This window comes from Myxine glutinosa, chromosome 3 (genome assembly GCF_964187855.1).
Source record: "Myxine glutinosa chromosome 3, kmMyxGlut1.1, whole genome shotgun sequence".
Lineage (NCBI taxonomy): Eukaryota > Metazoa > Chordata > Myxini > Myxiniformes > Myxinidae > Myxine > Myxine glutinosa.
The window spans coordinates 218,016,741-218,040,029 of NC_136263.1; the positions used below are offsets into that span (position 1 = coordinate 218,016,741).

Below are 23,289 nucleotides of genomic sequence, written 5' to 3' on the forward strand. Positions count from 1 at the left end.
CACGTCGGCAGCGAGAAGGGGTTCCCCAACACGAACCAATCAGGAACTGCCACGTCACACTTATATGATCTCAGAATTCCTGTGACAGGAATTCGCGTTACACTGGCTGGAAGTCATTCGCTAGAGGCGCTTCCTCAGCGCTAATAAAAGGAGTAATATTAATGTTACAAATAAAAAGTCATGTTAATGTTGTAAAGAAAAGGAGTAACATTAATGTTATATATAAAAACAGTAATATTGATGTAAATAAAAGCAGTAATGTTAATGTTATAAATAAAAGGAGTACTATCAATGTTATAAATAAAAGGAGTCATATTAATGTCATAAATAAAAGGAGTAATATTAATGTTGTGAATAAAAGGAGTAATATTAATCTTTTTAGGCATCCCAAAAGGAAAGAGGAAGATTATTATGGACACTGCATCCAAAACGGGCTTTAGAGCGAGCTATGTCATCTGGATATGCAGAAGCTCAAAGGCCTTCAGACAAATAGAATTACTGCCCACATCAGAAATATGCTCTGAGGGAAGAGGGATGGTTGAGTGCTCATAAAACCGATTTAACCCACCAAAGTCTGGTCTGAAGTCCAGAAACCTGAGAGTATAGTTTCGAGCAGGCGAGTTTGTGGCGTGGCCTCAAGGCCATTCTTGACGCCCATCAAGAAGGTTCGGCTGGGCGAAGTCGTAGTGTGTGGGTACCGTCGGCGATTATGTTGTAATAATTATGTGCCGAATGGTTGGCTGGCAGAGGGAAATTTTTTTACAAGAACTAAGGGAAAAAATCACAGAGGCAGTAACATGCCACTGGGAATCCTGCCACTGGGAATTTATCCTTATGCCCGAACTGTTTAGCATAGCTCCACCCCTCGCATGGCGACATATACGCTTACACGGACATCCGGCCCTAACTTTGATACATGAAGGTTTCTTCTTCACGACATTCGGAGCACGCTACTCCATACAATTCTACCTTGACTAAGGTATTTCATTACCTACCCCCACACGTACCAAAATGAACCCATCAGTGATGGGTACACTCCGAGTAAATCATAAAAACTAAAAATATTCTTGTTACATCATGATGCCAAGAAATTTTACTCTGTCAAGTCCTTACCATAATTATTTGAGCCTCTGTTTATTTTACTTGTGGAACCACAAAACAATGTCGATTTACACTTATCAAATGTTCCTCACCATCATATTGCATGGCCGCAGGTGCAGTCGGCTGACTGGGAAAAGCTGGGCTGAAAGCGTAGGCTGTTGGGAAGGTCGATGTTGAGCTGGGTACTGCCATACCAGTGGGAGTTGGTACACCTGATGGAACAGAGAAAGATGAAACCAACAGCAACAGCTTTGACCCGGGTGGTGGCAGAACCACACTGGTCATTGATAGGGCAATGACCTGTGTGGTTCTGCCATTACCATATTTTCACTGGTTATTGCAGAGACATACCTGGCTGGACATTAACAGCCTAGTCTGTGTCACATAAGCAGGAGAAGGAGTGGCTATTGTTGTATGTGAAAGGAGGAAATAAATTTTGACTTGTTCGGTAAAAATAGAGGTGGAAGATAAAGTTTACAGAAACTTACCTTGGTAGGCAGCCGTCACTGCTGGAGCCTGGTAAGCAGCACTGTGTGTTTGGAAAGATGCAGGTGGTGTGGGCTGGTAGGCTGAGGGAGAAACGTATGCTGTGCGATTTCCAGCTTTCCCAATTGCTTGGTAGGCTTGGGACTGGGTACCATATGTTGCAGGTGCCACCAATGACGGAAGTTCTTCAGTTGTGGCTGGCATGAAAGGGGCCTCGTAAGGTGTAAAGTAACTCGTTGCAGCATACGCAATCGGTTTTGAGCTGAGGAATGTGCCTGGTGTTGCAGCCGGTAGCTTTGTGGTACCAAATTGTGAAGTGGATCCAGCCATGCGAACTGCGTACCCATCAGAATGGCCTGCATGTGTACCTCTCATGGAGTAATTGGAAAAAGGCTTGAAAGAAGCTGTAGATGTGGACATAGGTGATGCTGAGGCAGCTTGGCTCATTGAATTAAGGTAACCACCACAAGAGAAGTACGAGGCTCGGTGGAAGAAAAAACAGCAAGACAACCATATGTAAGAATCAAACATGGAAGCCAAACTACAGTTTCCATCTTCCTCCATTCTAACGGTCACGTTTAGTGAAAATGAACAGCAATCTGTAAAATCATCAGCAATGATATATTATTTGGCGGGACCTCATTTACTTTTGAACACGTAGACCAGCTATAAACAGTCATTCCGGCGTTTCGGAAGCAGGGTGATTCAATGTGTGTGCCGGATTCTCGGATGTACGTTAAACTGGGCGTCCTGTCTGCCAGCATTAGTTGGTTGACGTCAAAGATCCCATGGTGTGCGTCACAAAAATGAAGAAAGAGCAATCAGAGATTGCAGACCATCGCCAGGACACGCTTCAGTGGTTTTTAAGGCTTTTGTGGAAAAATAAATATGGCGGCCAAACCACGTGAGCGATGACGCCATCATTAATTTTTTTCTCCGACAAATGAGAAATTTCATCTTGATCGGAAGAAGTTTTTTAATTGTCGAATTATGACGTCATAATGGAGGCACAGATGACATGATCATTATTTTATATTTTTTTGTATACTGAATCGAGGCTCGTGAAAGAGCGAACATTTATTTCACAAACAAATCAACCAGACAAACAAAATATATAAAAAGAGGGAGCGGAAGACAAGATGGGGAGAGAAGGGGAAGCACACAAACACAACATTTGACAGCAGGGAGATGTGTGGGAGGGAGAGGGCTTGGGAAGGGGGGGTGGGGGGGTGGGAGAAGTATAAAACACAAGGACACCAAGGACTTCCAGGACAGAAGTTGGTATTTCAAAAAAGTGGATTTGGGGTGAAATTAGCAGGGGTAGAAAAGATCAAGGTTTTGGATGGGGGAAGATAAGAGATGGTGGTAAACAGCTGTTTTAAAGACCTGGAGGGTGGAGTGGGATTGAAGAGAGTGAGGGAGTTTGTTCCAGAGGCGGGAGAAAAGAGGAATGAAGGAGTGAAGGTGAGCAGAGAGTCTTGATTTTGGCAGTTTAACCATAAGAGGGTTGCAGGCAGATCTTGTGTGACCTGTTGGAATATTTGGGGGACAGAGCAAAGAGAGAGCTGGGGGGGCAAGGCCAGAGAGGAGTCGGTAGAAGACGGAAAGACCACCAACCTGCCTGCATTGAGTGAGTGAAAGGCCCATGGAGTTAGCTTCATCGCGGGAGATTCCAATGATTCTGAATGCTTTGGTTTCAACAGCGTGAAGACAGCCAGGTGTGAGGCAGGAGCACCAGCCCAGAGGGGAGAGCAGTTTTCCATTGAGCTGCGGATGAAAGCCTTGTATGTGGTGAGGAGCTCAGGTGTGCCAAGGAAGGACTTCGCACGACGGAGGATGCCCAGTCGGCGACTGGCTTTGGAGGCCAGATTTGAAATGTGGTTTTCCCAGGAAAGATCATGGCAGATAGTGAGACCCAAAAGCTTGAGTGACAGAACTTCTTGGAGAGGATTACTCAGAAAGTGGATGGGAGGGTTGTCCAGTCGGTCTTTTCGGAGAGACATCGTAAGAGTGTGAAATTTGTCAGGATTGAAAGACATGTTCCACTTGTTTGACCAGTCTGTGATTTTGTCCAGGTCTGCAGAGAGTGAGGAGCCTGCAGACTGCCGATCTCAGGGATGAGGAATGGAGCGACAGAGAGTAGAGTCATCAGCAAAGAGATAGAAAGGATTTTCAAGAGAGTCAGAGAGATCATTGATGAAGACCAGAAAAAGCACAGGGCCCAGAACACTGCCTTGGGGAACTCCAGCCTGAACAGGAAGAGGAGATGAGAGAAACCCATTCAGGGCCACACGTTGACTACGACTAGAGAGGAAGTCCGCCAGCCAAGCGTGGAGATTTCCATGGATACCATAGGAGGAGAGTTTGGTGAGCAGAGCGGGGTGCCAGACCATATCGAAGGCACGTGATATGTCAAGGGAGACAGCTCTAATTTCCTGTTTGGCATTGAGGAACTCCATCCATTTTTGAGAAAGCAGAAGCAGCATGTCCAGAGTAGAGTGACCAGGTCTGAAACCAAATTGATGATCAGAGATCAAGCCATTGGAGAAGAGGAAAGATTTCATATCTGAAGGAATGATGGATTCCATGACTTTGCTGATAATTGGGAGAAGGCTGATTGGTCTGTAGTTGCTAGGATCTGTTTTTGCACCTTTTTGTGCACCTTTTAATCACAACTCTTGTCACAGCACTCTTTCAGAGGCCTTTTCCAGATTAATAAACACCAAATGTAGATCCTCTACAGTTTTCAACCATCTGTCTGAAGGTAAAAATCAACAAATCAAAAATTAATGCAAAAATAAATAAATCCAAATTACTCTTCTCTGACCATCACTTCCTCCCTCAACATTTTCCAAATAATTATTTCCCGGACATTCATAGTGTGCGACATCAATTTGGTGCCTCTGTAGTTGTTGCACGCGGCACATCTCCTTTTTGCTTGTAAGTCGGGACCAATGTACTTTCTCTCCACTCGTTCAGCATTTCTTCTTTTTTATAAATAATCCCCCTCGCCCCCAGCCTTCCCATGCCTCCTCCCCCAAGCCCTCTCCCTCCCACAGATCTCCCGTTGTCCCTGTTCTCTGCTGTTGTACTTGTGTGCATCCCTCTCTCTCTCTCCCCCCATCTTGTCTCCCGTTCCCTTGATTGTATGTTTTGTGTGTCCGTTTTTTTTTTTTGTGATTAATGTTAGCTCTTACACGAGCCTTGATCTTGTATACAAAAAAAAAAAGTTTCTGAATAGCTGTAGCAAGAAGTCAACACCCTCTTCACCCAACACCTTCCACACTTCAACAGGTATCCCATCTGGCCCAACTGCCGTACCACCATTCTTCATTCTCACCAATGTTCTCCCTTCCTTCTCCTTCTGGATGGTTCTTCTTGTCCCTTCGTTTCCAGCAGGTTCTACTCTGAATTATTGGGTTCTCCTCATTTATCAGTTTCTCAAAGTATATTTTCCATCACTTCTTTATCTCCACATCTCTCAGCATTGTGTTGTCCTCATTTTTGATCAGTGTTATCTGGAAGATATATTTGGATCCGCACTGTCTTTGGCTTTCACAACTCCAAAGATTTTTTTTTTTGTGTACTAAGTCCAGACTCATGTAAGAGCTAACACATAGAGCATACGACAATGAGAGCGGGAGAGAAGAGGCGGGGGGGGGGGGGGGGGGGAGAGGGAAGCACAACAACAGTGGGGGTACAGGGACATCGGGAGATCTGTGGAAGGGAGAGGGCTGGGGAGGGTACACGGAATAAACAGATGGACACGACAGTGGATTTCCTGAAGAAAAACAAGGAATTTGAAGGAGGTTGATTTGGGGTGGATTAACAGGGGTAGATGAGATCAAGGTTTTGGATGGGGGAAGATAAGAGATGGTGGTGAACAGCTGTTTTAAAGACCTGGAGAGAGGAGTGGGATTGAAGAGAGTGAGGGAATGAAAGCCTTGTATGTGGTGAGAAGCTCAGAAGTGCCAAGGAAGGACTTCGCACGATGTAGGATGCCCAGTCGGCGACTGGCTTTGGAGGCCAGCTTCGAAATGTGTTTTTCCCAGGAAAGATCATGGCAGATAGTGAGACCCAAAAGCTTGAGTGACAGAACTTCTTCGAGAGGATTGTTGAGAAAGTAAATGGGAAGGTTTTGCAGTCGGTCTTTACAGAGAGGCAAAGTGAGAGTGTTAGATTTGTCAGGATTGAAAGACATGTTCATTCCACTTCTTTGACCAGTTTATGATTTTGTCCAGGTCTGCAGAGTGAAGAGACTGCAGCCTGCCGATCGGAGGGTTGATATATGGAGCGGCAGAGGGTGGAGTCGTCGGCAAAAAGATGAAGAGGATTTTCCAGACAGTTGGAGAGATTATTAATGAAGACCAGAAAAAGCATAGGGCCAGGAACACTGCCTTGAGGAACTCCAACCTGGACAGGAAGAGATGAGAGAATTCCATTCAGGGCCACACGATGACTATGACAGGAGAGGAAGTCCTGTTTCGCGTTGAGGGCCTCCATCCATTGTTGAAAAAGCAGAAGCAGCATTTCCAGATTAGAGTGGCCTGGTCTGAATCCAAATTGACGATCTGAGCTCAAACCATTGGAGAAGAGGAAGGATTTAATATCAGAAGCGGAAGCCATTTAATGATGGAAGATATTCCTCTGTCCCTCCTCTGTATCCAAATCATCATACATCCTTCTACAAGCTTGTGCCTTTGCCTTTGTCACCACTTTCTTTACTTCCTTATTTGTTATCCTAAACTCATCTGCACTCTGTTGATCATTGATCTCATCCCTCTTCTTTTTTGCTTCCATTTTCTCCTGAATCTCCTGAATCCTGGTGTTGGGCTAGCGGCTAGGGTGCCGGCTTAGGATCCTAGGATCCTGGGTTCGAATCTCGGTCGATCGCCGAATTAATGCCAGGGGGGTTGACTCAGCCTGTCATCCTTCCGAGGTCGGCTAATTGAGTACCAGTTCACTGGTAATTCCCTGTTTGTCGTTAAAGGCGGCAAAAAGGGTTGGCGTCAGGAAGGGCATCCGGCCGTAAAACATTGCTTCAAAAAGGGGACCAAAAAAAACAACAACTACCACGGTCCCCGAAAAGGCCAACCCCCGCTTTGCGGGGAAAAATGGCCTCTAAACGGTGGTTTTTTTTCTCCTGAATCGCCTCCTGTACTTCCCTATCCACCACGAGGTCTCATTATCACCTCTTTGCTTACCTGTATTCATACCCAAAATCTATTTTCCAGCCTACTTGATCTCATTTGAAATATTCTCAAATCCAGAACTCCCTTTTCAAACTTCCTCTGCTCTCATCTCTCTCAAGACCCGTTCAGCAACCACTTCCCTTTTCTCCTTGTCTCCCAGTTCCCACCACCTCACCTTTGATGCTCATTGTTGTTTACATAGTTTCACTCCTTTGATAACCATACCTAAGGCCAACATTCTATGCTGGGGTGTTGCTGCATCACCAGGTATGACCTTCATCTTTGACCGCCTTCCATTTCCTCCTTCTGCACAAAATAGCTATCTGTGAAACATTACCTCCGCTCTTTTATGTGATGTGATGTTTTAGTCTTGTCGGGAAAAATGTATTTGCTGTTGCCATATCATATGTAACCACAAATTCAATAATCTGCTCTTCTTCTTTGTTTCTCTTTCTCATTCTCAAACAGCCTTGTACTCCATCCACACCTCCATTTGCCTCACCAGCATGCCCATTGAAGTCACCACTGACCACGATTTTTTTCTGCCCCAGTTACCTTTGCCATCACTCTATGCATCTCTTCCAAAAATACATCCTTATCAGTTCTCATGACTTTGGAATCCAACCCGAGGGGTATAAGCACTGACCACATTGTTCACTTGTTCAACAACATCTCACCTCATGCTCATAACTCTGTCGCTTACTCCGTCCACCTCCACTGCTTTTTTCTTGACGTCCTCATCAAATACGTATGATACCAACACCTTTTCCCGTTTCTCATTCCATCTCCACCACTGTAGAAAGGTTTGAAACTGCCCCCCAATGACCTTTTCCTTGTTTCCTGCACACACAGAATCTGTGCCGTCTTCCTTTCCATCACATCAGCAATCTGTCTGCCTCTCCCAGTCATACTTCCCACATTCAATGTGGCCAGCCACACCTTCTTCTCTTTTCCTCCTCTCTCGTACTTGCTTCTTCAACCACATACACTCTTGATACGGTAACCCTTGCCAGTTTCTCACAGAAACACGTGATATTTCTGCTCGTCGTGTATATGCGACGTCCAACCATGCTCCACATTCCTCAGGATCCGCATTCCATATGTTTCAGCAAATAGGTTTTACAGCCGGATGACTTTCCTGATGCTAGCTCTCCTCCTTTAATCCGGGCTGGGGACTGGCAGTGAAAGTGCTGGCTTTCACATCACAGGCGGAGTCGTCGTGGGGCCAATAACAGTCACCGGTACACTGCTCGCTCCCCAGCACGACCAAATCGCGCAGCACACCAAATCCAGGAAGCAATTTCCCCAATTGACTTGAGTGCTGCTACCTGCACGTGCAAATGAGCCGTAGCAGACACGGCATTCAGTACATTAAAGGTGTTCATTCCTCCCTGACACTCACAACTTCCAGGGTCATGAATATTAATGAGCTGAATTTTGCATGTTATTTGAACTACTTTGTCGGATAACCTATCGGATAAATTCTGAATCTACAGTATGCAGTTTTTCAACATGGTTGTTATCATATTGCGTGACACAGTGTTTCAAACAAGTGTTACATATTTATGTGAATTACTATGCAGGTTTTTGCTTATCCATGTGTAGTCGATTAAGGGTTGTTGTGGTTGGAGGGTCAGGAGCCCTTCTGGAAAAAGAGACCGGAAACGGAACAAGAAAGACACGAGGAAGAGAAGCGACGAGGATTCTTCTTCCTCGCCCCGCTCCGACGAGAGGTGGCATCGATCTTGAGCCGCGTGAAACAGCGGCGTTCCCAAGCCCGTCTGGCGAGAGGAGTTACCGGGACGTGTACATACCCGGTGGACACGTCAAGTTGCCGTGGGGCCGTGCACCGACCCAGCGTCTGGCACCGTTCGCGGTCCCGTCTACAAAGACGCGTACGGGTCGCACGTTGAGGCCTACCACGCGTTGCAAGCGGCGTGTGGCTTTTGGCTTGCTTGACAGTACCCGCTTCGCGTGGCCACGAGGGGGCTGCAGCCGGGGTTCCCGGTACGATACCTGCCCGGTGGAAACACGTCCACCCGGGGTTCGTTCAACCGCCCGAGTGCGGCGAAGCCGACCATCATCTTGGTCAGGAGGGGCCCAGAGACATTGTGAGGGATAGGGACCAAAGGGGGTCGTGAGTACCAAAGGGGACACACATATATAAGATGGCCATCTTACTCGTCTAGGGGATTGATTGGGGATTGTGAATTGTTGATGGTGGATTGCTCGGGGAAAATCTCCGTGGTTGTATCATTGAAATTGTCTGGTATCATTACCATTGAAATATATTCTTGAACAGCAGTTTTCTCTTGGGTGGAATTCATATGGATTGCGTGGCGAAAGCGCATATGTAATACAACTTTCTGGCGAAGGTCCTCTCGCGGTCCGGGGGTCACCGAGACCAGGTATTCACCGAGGGGACCACGTAACAGAATTGGGGGCTCGTCCAAATTACGATTTGCGGCTTCGCAATTGGGTCTACGTCCGGGATTTAAAATTGTATAACATAATAAAATAATAGTTTTTTTTAATTAAAATTTATTAATTAATTATTAATTGGTAAATTTTTGAGAAATTGGGGTAAAGTCTTGGGTGAAGGTTAACAGGTGTTAACGATAGGCACCATGGCGTTTGTGGCACAGATCTTTGTGGTAACCCCGAGTGAGGCACAGTTCCGAGCGTTACTAAAGTCGGACCTCTTGAAATTGGCCAAACATTTTAACTTGGAGGTCCGAACTAATTTGAGGAAGGCAGAGTTGCAGACCACGGTGATACAGTCTATGGTGGGATTAGGAACATGGGACGAGTTAGCCTGGGAGTGGCTACCCGAAGAACCAGAAGACGTTGAGCTCCGGAAACTGGAGTTGCAATTACGGAGCCAGGAACGGATCAAAGAAGAGGAAAGGAAAGCAGAAGAGAGGAGAGAAGAGAAACAAGCAGAGGAAAGGAGAGTGGAACGAGAACTCCAGGAAAGATTAAAAGAAGAGGAAAGGAAAGCAGAAGAGAGGAGAGAAGAGAAACAAGCAGAGGAAAGGAGAGTGGAACGAGAACTCCAGGAAAGGTTAAAAGAAGAAGAAAGGAAAGCAGAAAAGGAAAGAGCAGAAGAAGAAAGGAAAGCAGAAAAGGAAAGAGCAGAAGAAGAAAGGAAAGCAGAAGAGAGGAGAGAAGAGAAACAAGCAGAGGAAAGGAGAGTGGAACGAGAACTCCAGGAAAGGTTAGCAGAAGAAGAAAGGAAAGCAGAAAAGGAAAGAGCAGAAGAAGAAAGGAAAGCAGAAAAGGAAAGAGCAGAAGAAGAAAGGAAAGCAGAAGAGAGGAGAGAAGAGAAACAAGCAGAGGAGAGGAGAGCTGCAAGGGAACTCGAAGCAGAGGAGAGAAAAGCAGAAAGGGAATTAAAGGAACGTGACATGGAGCTTCGGCAGGAAATTAAATTCAAGGAGCTGGAGTTAATGAGAGAACGGGGAGAGGTACCACCCTTGCTGACGGGGTCGACACCTAACCAGAAAACCTGGGATGTGGGCAGACATGTGAGGCTGGTTCCACCGTTCAGTGAAAAGGAAGTCGCGAAATTTTTTCCACACTTTGAGAAAGTGGCTCGACAATTAAACTGGCCGGAGGAGGCCTGGACCATACTAGTGCAAAGTGTGCTGGTGGGAAAAGCTCAAGAGATTTATTCGGCGCTACCAATGGACCAATGTGCAGATTATGAGGTACTGAAGAAACACATCCTCAAAGCCTATGAGTTGGTTCCGGAAGCTTACAGGCAAAAATTCAGGAATGCCAGGAAGAGGGAGAGTGAGACCCATGTGGAATTTGCCAGAGTGAAAGAAAACATGTTTGATCGGTGGTGTGAGTCAAAAGGAGTCGGGAAAGACTTCAAAACATTGCGTGACTTGATCCTGGTGGAGGAATTTCAGCAGTGTGTCCACGAGGACATCAAAGTGTACCTGCAGGAAAAGAAAGTACCAAAGTTGTGGGAAGCAGCCACCCTGGCAGATGATTATGCCTTAACCCACCGGATAGGGGTCCACGAACCTAACTCCTCGCCTAGATCTCTGCAGGGGAGGTGGGGAACAGCAGGTGCGGAGAACGACAATACATGGCGGCGGCCTCGAGAGGATTATGGGGACAACGCGGATACCCCACCTGTTCGAAGTCAGAGGGCTGCGGGCCCAAGACAAACTTATTTTTCAGGGGGCCCGAGGCAGACCACGAGTTTTTCCTCCGGGCCTACTTGCGCTTTTTGCAAGAAACCTGGACACTTGATGTCCAGTTGTTACCTCATGAAAAGGGAAGACCCAGAGCGGAGTCCGACTAGTACGACTCCAAATGCAATGGCCATTGTGAGAAATCGCCATCAAAAGGGTTACCAACCATTTATTTCAGAGGGGTTTGTGTCACTGGATGGAGCCTCGACTAACCGGAGACCGGTTAGGATATTGAGGGACACAGGAGCACATCAATCTTTAATGCTTGAAGGCATTTTGCCATGGTCCGAGGAGACGGCAACGGGGGATAGTGTTCGTTTACAGGGGATCGGGGGCGGTGTTAGTGCTCCACTTCATGTCATCCATTTGGAGTCCGATTTGGTGTCAGGACCGGTCACCGTCGGTTTACAAGCCACACTTCCTGTAGAGGGTGTTTCTGTGGTTATCGGGAATGATTTGGCCGGGGGTCAAGTTTATGGTAACCTGAGGGTTGGTAAAGAGCCCCGCAGGGAATATAACACCACACCAGCTCGGGATGGCGACAAAAGTACCAAGTTATTTGTAGGGGGACTGAACTTCAAAACAGAGGAAGAAGTTCTGACCTCTGTCTTCAACAGATATGGGCCGCTGGTGGAAGTGCGGTTGGTAAGAGACAGGGAAACGCAACAGTCAAGAGGGTTCGGCTTTGTCACGTTTGCAAGCACAAAATACGCCAGAGAGGCAGAGAAGAATTGGAATGGCAAGAAGTTGGAGGGTCGGACCATAACAGTAGGGAAGGCATTTCGTAGGCGTCGAGAGGTCTACAGGAGAGGACAACTGGGCGGTAGTTTTGGTGGTGGCCGCAATCCATATTATGATGGAGGCTCCCTGAGTTACGGCAGCTCCCGAAGGAAGGATTGTCAAAGTAGTGGCCGAGAAGGAGACCGCTATTCAGGGGACTACAGTGACAAAGGGTCCCACCATAATTATTAGGGAAGTTCTGAAAAGTTGAAGCACTGAATGCGGCGGAGCCGCCGAGCCAAGATTCCTACACGGATTAACCGTGAACGCCACGTTCCTAAAGGCGTCCAGGTAGTGAACTTTCATGCACGGACTAACCGTGAACTCCACGTTCCTCAAGGCATCCATGTAGAGAACTTTCCTGCACGGACTAACCGTGAACTCCACGTTCCTAAAGGCATCCATGTAGTGAATACTCGGCTTGGCCTCCCGGAAAAAGTGCTATCGAGTTGCTTAACTTTGGATCTTTGATCAACCCCTTAACCTTCATTCACAAGAAACTGACAGTCAAAGTCAGAGGGTCATGAGATGGAGTTTGGCTTGGCAGGAGTCCAACGGGAAATTGAACATGTAAAGGGCAGGGACAATGTCATTGCTGGTGCGTTGTCCAGAGTGAATTACCTTTGAAAATTTGGGGGTTGAGTTATCTGGTTTGTTTATCCAAGTTGGCCGGCAAAGAAAGTTTTCGCTGGGTTCAAACTTTCTTTCTTGAAGGGGGGGTGTGTTACATATTTATGTGAATTACTATGCAGGTTTTTGCTTATCCATGTGTAGTCGATTAAGGGTTGTTGTGGTTGGAGGGTCAGGAGCCCTTCTGGAAAAAGAGACCGGAAACGGAACAAGAAAGACACGAGGAAGAGAAGCGACGAGGATTCTTCTTCCTCGCCCCGCTCCGACGAGAGGTGGCATCGATCTTGAGCCGCGTGAAACAGCGGCGTTCCCAAGCCCGTCTGGCGAGAGGAGTTACCGGGACGTGTACATACCCGGTGGACACGTCAAGTTGCCGTGGGGCCGTGCACCGACCCAGCGTCTGGCACCGTTCGCGGTCCCGTCTACAAAGACGCGTACGGGTCGCGCGTTGAGGCCTACCACGCGTTGCAAGTGGCGTGTGGCTTTTGGCTTGCTTGACAGTACCCGCTTCGCGTGGCCACGAGGGGGCTGCAGCCGGGGTTCCCGGTACGATACCTGCCCGGTGGAAACACGTCCACCCGGGGTTCGTTCAACCGCCCGAGTGCGGCGAAGCCGACCATCATCTTGGTCAGGAGGGGCCCAGAGACATTGTGAGGGATAGGGACCAAAGGGGGTCGTGAGTACCAAAGGGGACACACATATATAAGATGGCCATCTTACTCGTCTAGGGGATTGATTGGGGATTGTGAATTGTTGATGGTGGATTGCTCGGGGAAAATCTCCGTGGTTGTATCATTGAAATTGTCTGGTATCATTACCATTGAAATATATCCTTGAACAGCAGTTTTCTCTTGGGTGGAATTCATATGGATTGCGTGGCGAAAGCGCATATATAATACAACTTTCTGGCGGAGGTCCTCTCGCGGTCCGGGGGTCACCGAGACCAGGTATTCACCGAGGGGACCACGTAACACAAGCTACAGAATCATTGTCGGCACTGGCTCATCGCACATTACATTTTGTCACAGTTCACACTCCTTAATAATAAAATGAACACGTTGTGGTGCTGCGCACACACGACTCGATTGCCAGAGAGGTAGGCCACAACGCGTTGGTATAACAAAGTCTTTATTCGAAAGCTCGCACTTCAGCACTGAGCGGGTTCGAGCTTAGAGCCTGCATATATATCCCGAGGCCACGCCTAATCCCCGGGCGTGGCCGATCGGTCGATAGGCGGGGCATGCATTCCAGTTCCCCACCTGGACGTTCGCGCCACCTGCTGGTGCGCTGAATTAGTGTCCCTTGTGTCTGCCACACGCGCCCCCCAAGAATTCCCGCGCACCTGAAGGGTGAGTTTGCGGGGAAGCTGGATGACCCGGCCGAAACGCCCCCTGGCGATGGATGCCGGTCTGGGGGGTGGCGGGACGGCGGGCTGGGGGGTGCCGGGGGTCCGACCGCCGGGGGGCGGCCTCGACGCGGAGGCAGAGCTGCTTGCGGGGGGGTGGTCCGGATCGAGGTGGGCCGGCTTGAGGCGGTCCACGGAGATGCGATCCGGGGCACCGCCGATGTCGATGGTGAAAAATTTGTCCCCGGTCTCCAGCACGCGGAAGGGCCCGTCGTACGGGGGCCGTAGCGGTGCCCGGTGGGCGTCGTGCCGGACGAAGACGTACTTCGCCATGCGAAGCTCCGGGGCGACGTGGGAAGCTGGGCAACCGTGGTGTGCCGTCGGCACCGGGGCGAACCTCCGGGCGGTCTCCTGAAGGGCGGAGCGCTGTTGCGCCGCGGACCAAGGAGCCGTGGAGTCGGGGATAAATTCACCCGGTACCCGCAGTGGTTGCCCGAAGACCAGCTCCGCCGAGGATGCGCGCAGATCGTCCTTGGGCGCCGTCCTCAGGCGCAGCAGGACCCAGGGGAGTCTGTCGACCCAGCTGCCGTCGCGGAGGCTGGCCCGGAGCACGGCCTTCATTGAGCGATGAAAGCGCTCACACAGGCCATTGGCCTGGGGGTGGTAGGCCATGGTGCGGTGTAGTGTCACCCCGAGCCCTTGCGCCACCGCGGCCCAGAGCTCCGAGGTGAACTGTGGGCCGCGGTTGGACGAGATATCCGAGGGGGCACCGAACCGGGCAACCCAATTGGCGATGAAGGCCTGCGCCACATCAGCTGCAGACGTCGCCGCCAATGGGACGGCCTCCGGCCACCGTGTGGTGCGGTCCACCATGGTGAGGAGGTGGGTGAACCCCCGCGAGGGGGGCAGAGGTCCCACCAAGTCGACGTGCACATGGTCGAACCGACGCTCGGGCACCGCAAACGGGGCCAACAGGGCCTGGGTGTGGCGGTGGACCTTTGCGCGCTGGCACGCGAGGCACGTCCTGGCCCAGTCGCGGCCGTCCTTCCGGAGGCCGTGCCAGACGAACTTCGCCGCGACGAGCTTCTGGGATGCCTTCGCGCCCGGGTGGGACAGGCCGTGGATGGCGTCGAAAACTGGGCGCCGCCAGCCAGCGGGCACGATGGGGCGAGGCCGGCCGAGGGAGACGTCGCATAGGAGGGCCGTGCCCGCGGCGTCGAACGGCACCTCGGTGACGCGGAGGCCCTTGACGGCGGTCCGCAAGGCCTGGACGCCGGGGTCGGCGGTCTGGTCCTCCGCCATCCGGGCATAGTCGACCCCGAGGTGGACCGTGAGCACGACGGACCGGGAAAGGCAATCCGCCACCGGGTTGTCTTTACCCGCCACGTGACGGATGTCTGTCGTGTACTCGGACACGGCAGAGAGGTGACGCTGCTGCCGTGCCGACCATGGCTCGGCGACCTTGGCCATCGCGAACACAAGGGGCTTGTGGTCGACGAATGCCGTGAACGGGCGGCCCTCCAGCAGATGGCGGAAGTGTCGGACCGCCAGGTGGAGCCCGAGCAGCTCGCGGTCGAAGGTGCAATAGCGGCGTTCGTGCGGGCGAAGCTGCCAGCTAAAAAACGCCAGTGGTTGCCAAGCACCACGCACCCACTGCTCGTGCACCGCGCCCACCGCGTAGTCCGACACGTCGGTGGTGAGGGCGATCGATGCATCGGGCGCCGGGTGCGCCAGCATGGTGGCGTCGGCCAGGGCCAGCTTTGCACCACAAATGCCGCGGTCATCGGCGCCGACCAGGCGATGTCACCTTTGCCCGGCTTGCCCTGGAGGGCCTCGTGCAAGGGGCGGAGAAGCTGGGCGACGTGGGGCACGAAGCGGTGGTAAAAATTTACCATGCCCAGGAACTCCAGGAGCCCCTTGATTGTGCGGGGCCGCGGGAAATCCCTGACCGCCTCCACCTTGGCCGGTAAAGGGACGGCCCCGTGCCTGGTGATGCGGTGCCCCAAGAAGTCGATGGTGGCGACGCCGAAACGGCACTTGGCGGGGTAATAAGAAGGTAATAAGAAGACGGCTTACAACCCTAGTTAACGTCGTCCGGAAGTGACGTCATAACTTCCAGGGTCGCGTCGGCCAGATCAAAGACAAGGGGATTAACTCCCTCTTGATAAGGGGAGAGCCGACGTAGCGAGATCCGCAACAATATTATACATAAAAGGAGTAATATTAATATTATAAATAAAAGGAAGAATTTTAATGTTGGAAATCAATGGAGTAATATTATGTTATAAATAAAAGGAGTAATATTGATGTTATAAATAACAGAAGTAATATTAATCTTGTAAATAAAAGGAGTAATATTGATGTTCCAAATAAAAGGAGTAATATTGATGTTATAAATAAAAGGAGTAATATTGATGTTGTGAATAAAAGGAGTGATATTTGTATTTTAAATAAAAGGAGTAATATTAATGTTGTAAATAAAAGGAGTAATATTAATCTTGTAAATAAAAGGAGTAATATTGATGTTGTAAATAAAAGGAGTAATATTGATGTTATAAATAAAAGGAGTAATATTGATGTTGTGAATAAAAGGTGTGATATTTGTATTATAAATAAAAGGAGTAATATTGATGTTGTCAATAAAAGGAGTAATATTAATGTTGTGAATAAAAGGAGTGAAATTTGTATTATAAATAAAAGGAGTAATATTAATGTTGTGAATAAAAGGAGTGATATTTGTATTGTAAATAAAAGGAGCAATATTGATGTTGTCAATAAAAGGAGTAATATTAATGTTGTGAATAAAAGGAGTGATATTTGTATTATAAATAAAAGGAGTAATTTAATGTTGTGAATAAAAGGAGTAATATTAATGTTGTAAATAAAAGGAGTAATATTAATCTTGTAAATAAAAGGAGTAATATTGATGTTGTAAATAAAAGGAGTAATATTAATGTTATAAATAAAAGGAGTAATATTAATGTTGTAAATAAAAGGAGTAATATTAATCTTGTAAATAAAAGGAGTAATATTGATGTTGTAAATAAAAGGAGTAATATTAATGTTATAAATAAAAGGAGTAACATTAATCTTGGAAATAAAAGGAGTAATATTGATGTTGTAAATAAAAGGAGTAATATTAATGTTGTAAATAAAAGGAGTAACATTAATCTTGGAAATAAAAGGAGTAATATTGATGTTGTAAATAAAAGGAGTAATATTAATGTTGTAAATAAAAGGAGTAACATTAATCTTGGAAATAAAAGGAGTAATATTGATGTTGTAAATAAAAGGAGTAATATTAATGTTATAAATAAAAGGAGTAATACTAATGTTGTAAATAAAAGGAGTAATATTGATGTTGTAAATAAAAGGAGTAATATTAATGTTATAAATAAAAGGAGTAATATTCATCTTGTAAATAAAAGGAGTAATATCAATGTTGTAAATAAAAGGAGTAATATTAATGTTATAAATAAAAGGAGTAATATTAATGTTATAAATAAAAGGAGTAATATTCATCTTGTAAATAAAAGGAGTAATATTAATGTTGTAAATAAAAGGAGTAATATTAATGTTATAAATAAAAGGAGTAATATTAATATTGTAAATAAAAGGAGTAATATTAATCTTGTAAATAAAAGGAGTAATATTGATGTTGTAAATAAAAGGAGTAATATTAATGTTATAAATAAAAGGAGTAATATTAATGTTGTGAATAAAAGGAGTGATATTTGTATTATAAATAAAAGGAGTAATATTGATGTTGTGAATAAAAGGAGTAATATTGATGTTGTAAATAAAAGGAGTAATATTGATGTTGTGAATAAAAGGAGTAATATTGATGTTGTAAATAAAAGGAGTAATATTGATGTTGTGAATAAAAGGAGTAATATCGATGTTGTAAATAAAAGGAGTAATATTAATATTGGAAATAAAAGGAGTAATATTGACGTTGTAAATAAAAGGAGTAATATTAATGTTATAAACAAGTGAATCCTCTTGGATTGCGCTGAGGTTCGGGCATGGAATTTCGAGCCTCGATCATGGTTCGAGCCTCGATCTTGTATACAAAAATAATAATAATAATAATAAGAACCTTGGGCCGAATCTCGCGCTTCACCAGTGCGCGTGCGCGAATTTACGTCACGTCGGCAGCGAGAAGGGGTTCCCCAACACGAACCAATCAGGAACTGCCACGTCACACTTATATGATCTCAGAATTCCTGTGACAGGAATTCGCGTTACACTGGCTGGAAGTCATTCGCTAGAGGCGCTTCCTCAGCGCTAATAAAAGGAGTAATATTAATGTTACAAATAAAAAGTCATGTTAATGTTGTAAAGAAAAGGAGTAACATTAATGTTATATATAAAAACAGTAATATTGATGTAAATAAAAGCAGTAATGTTAATGTTATGAATAAAAGGAGTACTATCAATGTTATAAATAAAAGGAGTCATATTAATGTCATAAATAAAAGGAGTAATATTAATGTTGTGAATAAAAGGAGTAATATTAATCTTTTTAGGCATCCCAAAAGGAAAGAGGAAGATTATTATGGACACTGCATCCAAAACGGGCTTTAGAGCGAGCTATGTCATCTGGATATGCAGAAGCTCAAAGGCCTTCAGACAAATAGAATTACTGCCCACATCAGAAATATGATCTGAGGGAAGAGGGACGGTTGAGTGCTCATAAAACCGATTTAACCCACCAAAGTCTGGTCTGAAGTCCAGAAACCTGAGAGTATAGTTTCGAGCAGGCGAGTTTGGGGCGTGGCCTCAAGGCCATTCTTGACGCCCATCAAGAAGGTTCGGCTGGGCGAAGTCGTAGTGTGTGGGTACCGTCGGCGATTATGTTGTAATAATTATGTGCCGAATGGTTGGCTGGCAGAGGGAAATTTTTTTACAAGAACTAAGGGAAAAAATCACAGAGGCAGTAACATGCCACTGGGAATCCTGCCACTGGGAATTTATCCTTATGCCCGAACTGTTTAGCATAGCTCCACCCCTCGCATGGCGACATATACGCTTACACGGACATCCGGCCCTAACTTTGATACATGAAGGTTTCTTCTTCATGACATTCGGAGCACGCTACTCCATACAATTCTACCTTGACTAAGGTATTTCATTACCTACCCCCACACGTAACAAAATGAACCCATCAGTGACGGGTACACTCCGAGTAAATCATAAAAACTAAAAATATTCTTGTTACATCATGATGCCAAGAAATTTTACTCTGTCAAGTCCTTACCATAATTATTTGAGCCTCTGTTTATTTTACTTGTGGAACCACAAAACAATGTCGATTTACACTTATCAAATGTTCCTCACCATCATATTGCATGGCCGCAGGTGCAGTCGGCTGACTGGGAAAAGCTGGGCTGAAAGCGTAGGCTGTTGGGAAGGTCGATGTTGAGCTGGGTACTGCCATACCAGTGGGAGTTGGTACACCTGATGGAACAGAGAAAGATGAAACCAATAGCAACAGCTTTGACCCGGGTGGTGGCAGAACCACACTGGTCATTGATAGGGCAATGACCTGTGTGGTTCTGCCATTACCATATTTTCACTGGTTATTGCAGAGACATACCTGGCTGGACATTAACAGCCTAGTCTGTGTCACATAAGCAGGAGAAGGAGTGGCTATTGTTGTATGTGAAAGGAGGAAATAAATTTTGACTTGTTCGGTAAAAATAGAGGTGGAAGATAAAGTTTACAGAAACTTACCTTGGTAGGCAGCCGTCACTGCTGGAGCCTGGTAAGCAGCACTGTGTGTTTGGAAAGATGCAGGTGGTGTGGGCTGGTAGGCTGAGGGAGAAACGTATGCTGTGCGATTTCCAGCTTTCCCAATTGCTTGGTAGGCTTGGGACTGGGTACCATATGTTGCAGGTGCCACCAATGACGGAAGTTCTTCAGTTGTGGCTGGCATGAAAGGGGCCTCGTAAGGTGTAAAGTAACTCGTTGCAGCATACGCAATCGGTTTTGAGCTGAGGAATGTGCCTGGTGTTGCAGCCGGTAGCTTTGTGGTACCAAATTGTGAAGTGGATCCAGCCATGCGAACTGCGTACCCATCAGAATGGCCTGCATGTGTACCTCTCATGGAGTAATTGGAAAAAGGCTTGAAAGAAGCTGTAGATGTGGACATAGGTGATGCTGAGGCAGCTTGGCTCATTGAATTAAGGTAACCACCACAAGAGAAGTACGAGGCTCGGTGGAAGAAAAAACAGCAAGACAACCATATGTATGAATCAAACATGGAAGCCAAACTACAGTTTCCATCTTCCTCCATTCTAACGGTCACGTTTAGTGAAAATGAACAGCAATCTGTAAAATCATCAGCAATGATATATTATTTGGCGGTACCTCATTTACTTTTGAACACGTAGACCAGCTATAAACAGTCATTCCGGCGTTTCGGAAGCAGGGTGATTCAATGTGTGTGCCGGATTCTCGGATGTACGTTAAACTGGGCGTCCTGTCTGCCAGCATTAGTTGGTTGACGTCAAAGATCCCATGGTGTGCGTCACAAAAATGAAGAAAGAGCAATCAGAGATTGCAGACCATCGCCAGGACACGCTTCAGTGGTTTTTAAGGCTTTTGTGGAAAAATAAATATGGCGGCCAAACCACGTGAGCGATGACGCCATCATTAATTTTTTTCTCCGACAAATGAGAAATTTCATCTTGATCGGAAGAAGTTTTTTAATTGTCGAATTATGACGTCATAATGGAGGCACAGATGACATGATCATTATTTTATATTTTTTTGTATACTGAATCGAGGCTCGTGAAAGAGCGAACATTTATTTCACAAACAAATCAACCAGACAAACAAAATATATAAAAAGAGGGAGCGGAAGACAAGATGGGGAGAGAAGGGGAAGCACACAAACACAACATTTGACAGCAGGGAGATGTGTGGGAGGGAGAGGGCTTGGGAAGGGGGGGTGGGGGGGTGGGAGAAGTATAAAACACAAGGACACCAAGGACTTCCAGGACAGAAGTTGGTATTTCAAAAAAGTGGATTTGGGGTGAAATTAGCAGGGGTAGAAAAGATCAAGGTTTTGGATGGGGGAAGATAAGAGATGGTGGTAAACAGCTGTTTTAAAGACCTGGAGGGTGGAGTGGGATTGAAGAGAGTGAGGGAGTTTGTTCCAGAGGCGGGAGAAAAGAGGAATGAAGGAGTGAAGGTGAGCAGAGAGTCTTGATTTTGGCAGTTTAACCATAAGAGGGTTGCAGGCAGATCTTGTGTGACCTGTTGGAATATTTGGGGGACAGAGCCCAGAGAGAGCTGGGGGGGGGCAAGGCCAGAGAGGAGTCGGTAGAAGACGGAAAGACCACCAACCTGCCTGCATTGAGTGAGTGAAAGGCCCATGGAGTTAGCTTCATCGCGGGAGATTCCAATGATTCTGAATGCTTTGGTTTCAACAGCGTGAAGACAGCCAGGTGTGAGGCAGGAGCACCAGCCCAGAGGGGAGAGCAGTTTTCCATTGAGCTGCGGATGAAAGCCTTGTATGTGGTGAGGAGCTCAGGTGTGCCAAGGAAGGACTTCGCACGACGGAGGATGCCCAGTCGGCGACTGGCTTTGGAGGCCAGATTTGAAATGTGGTTTTCCCAGGAAAGATCATGGCAGATAGTGAGACCCAAAAGCTTGAGTGACAGAACTTCTTGGAGAGGATTATTCAGAAAGTGGATGGGAGGGTTGTCCAGTCGGTCTTTTCGGAGAGACATCGTAAGAGTGTGAAATTTGTCAGGATTGAAAGACATGTTCCACTTGTTTGACCAGTCTGTGATTTTGTCCAGGTCTGCAGAGAGTGAGGAGCCTGCAGACTGCCGATCTGAGGGATGAGGAATGGAGCGACAGAGAGTAGAGTCATCAGCAAAGAGATAGAAAGGATTTTCAAGAGAGTCAGAGAGATCATTGATGAAGACCAGAAAAAGCACAGGGCCCAGAACACTGCCTTGGGGAACTCCAGCCTGAACAGGAAGAGGAGATGAGAGAAACCCATTCAGGGCCACACGTTGACTACGACTAGAGAGGAAGTCCGCCAGCCAAGCGTGGAGATTTCCATGGATACCATAGGAGGAGAGTTTGGTGAGCAGAGCGGGGTGCCAGACCATATCGAAGGCACGTGATATGTCAAGGGAGACAGCTCTAATTTCCTGTTTGGCATTGAGGAACTCCATCCATTTTTGAGAAAGCAGAAGCAGCATGTCCAGAGTAGAGTGACCAGGTCTGAAACCAAATTGATGATCAGAGATCAAGCCATTGGAGAAGAGGAAAGATTTCATATCTGAAGGAATGATGGATTCCATGACTTTGCTGATAATTGGGAGAAGGCTGATTGGTCTGTAGTTGCTAGGATCTGTTTTTGCACCTTTTTGTGCACCTTTTAATCACAACTCTTGTCACAGCACTCTTTCAGAGGCCTTTTCCAGATTAATAAACACCAAATGTAGATCCTCTACAGTTTTCAACCATCTGTCTGAAGGTAAAAATCAACAAATCAAAAATTAATGCAAAAATAAATAAATCCAAATTACTCTTCTCTGACCATCACTTCCTCCCTCAACATTTTCCAAATAATTATTTCCCGGACATTCATAGTGTGCGACATCAATTTGGTGCCTCTGTAGTTGTTGCACGCGGCACATCTCCTTTTTGCTTGTAAGTCGGGACCAATGTACTTTCTCTCCACTCGTTCAGCATTTCTTCTTTTTTATAAATAATCCCCCTCGCCCCCAGCCTTCCCATGCCTCCTCCCCCAAGCCCTCTCCCTCCCACAGATCTCCCGTTGTCCCTGTTCTCTGCTGTTGTACTTGTGTGCATCCCTCTCTCTCTCTCCCCATCTTGTCTCCCGTTCCCTTGATTGTATGTTTTGTGTGTCCGTTTTTTTTTTTTGTGATTAATGTTAGCTCTTACACGAGCCTTGATCTTGTATACAAAAAAAAAAAGTTTCTGAATAGCTGTAGCAAGAAGTCAACACCCTCTTCACCCAACACCTTCCACACTTCAACAGGTATCCCATCTGGCCCAACTGCCGTACCACCATTCTTCATTCTCACCAATGTTCTCCCTTCCTTCTCCTTCTGGATGGTTCTTCTTGTCCCTTCGTTTCCAGCAGGTTCTACTCTGAATTATTGGGTTCTCCTCATTTATCAGTTTCTCAAAGTATATTTTCCATCACTTCTTTATCTCCACATCTCTCAGCATTGTGTTGTCCTCATTTTTGATCAGTGTTATCTGGAAGATATATTTGGATCCGCACTGTCTTTGGCTTTCACAACTCCAAAGATTTTTTTTTTTGTGTACTAAGTCCAGACTCATGTAAGAGCTAACACATAGAGCATACGACAATGAGAGCGGGAGAGAAGAGGCAGGGGGGGAGGGGGGGGGGGAGAGGGAAGCACAACAACAGTGGGGTACAGGGACATCGGGAGATCTGTGGAAGGGAGAGGGCTGGGGAGGGTACACGGAATAAACAGATGGACACGACAGTGGATTTCATGAAGAAAAACAAGGAATTTGAAGGAGGTTG

At 46.7% G+C, this 23,289-nt stretch overlaps 1 protein-coding gene across 3 annotated transcripts in view; it reads right to left on the reverse strand.

The window, feature by feature from the left end:
• Positions 1-23,289, reverse strand: part of LOC137422863 (uncharacterized) — a 635,168-nt gene that overhangs the window by 71,680 nt on the left and 540,199 nt on the right. For all 3 annotated transcript variants that reach the window (XM_078774996.1, XM_078774997.1, XM_078774998.1), the window contains exons 23-24: positions 19,083-19,202; positions 1,194-1,313 (exon numbers count right to left, since the gene is read on the reverse strand). In XM_078774996.1, the coding sequence (XP_078631122.1) occupies positions 1,194-1,313; positions 19,083-19,202 (240 nt within the window). The remainder of the gene's footprint in view (positions 1-1,193; positions 1,314-19,082; positions 19,203-23,289) is intronic.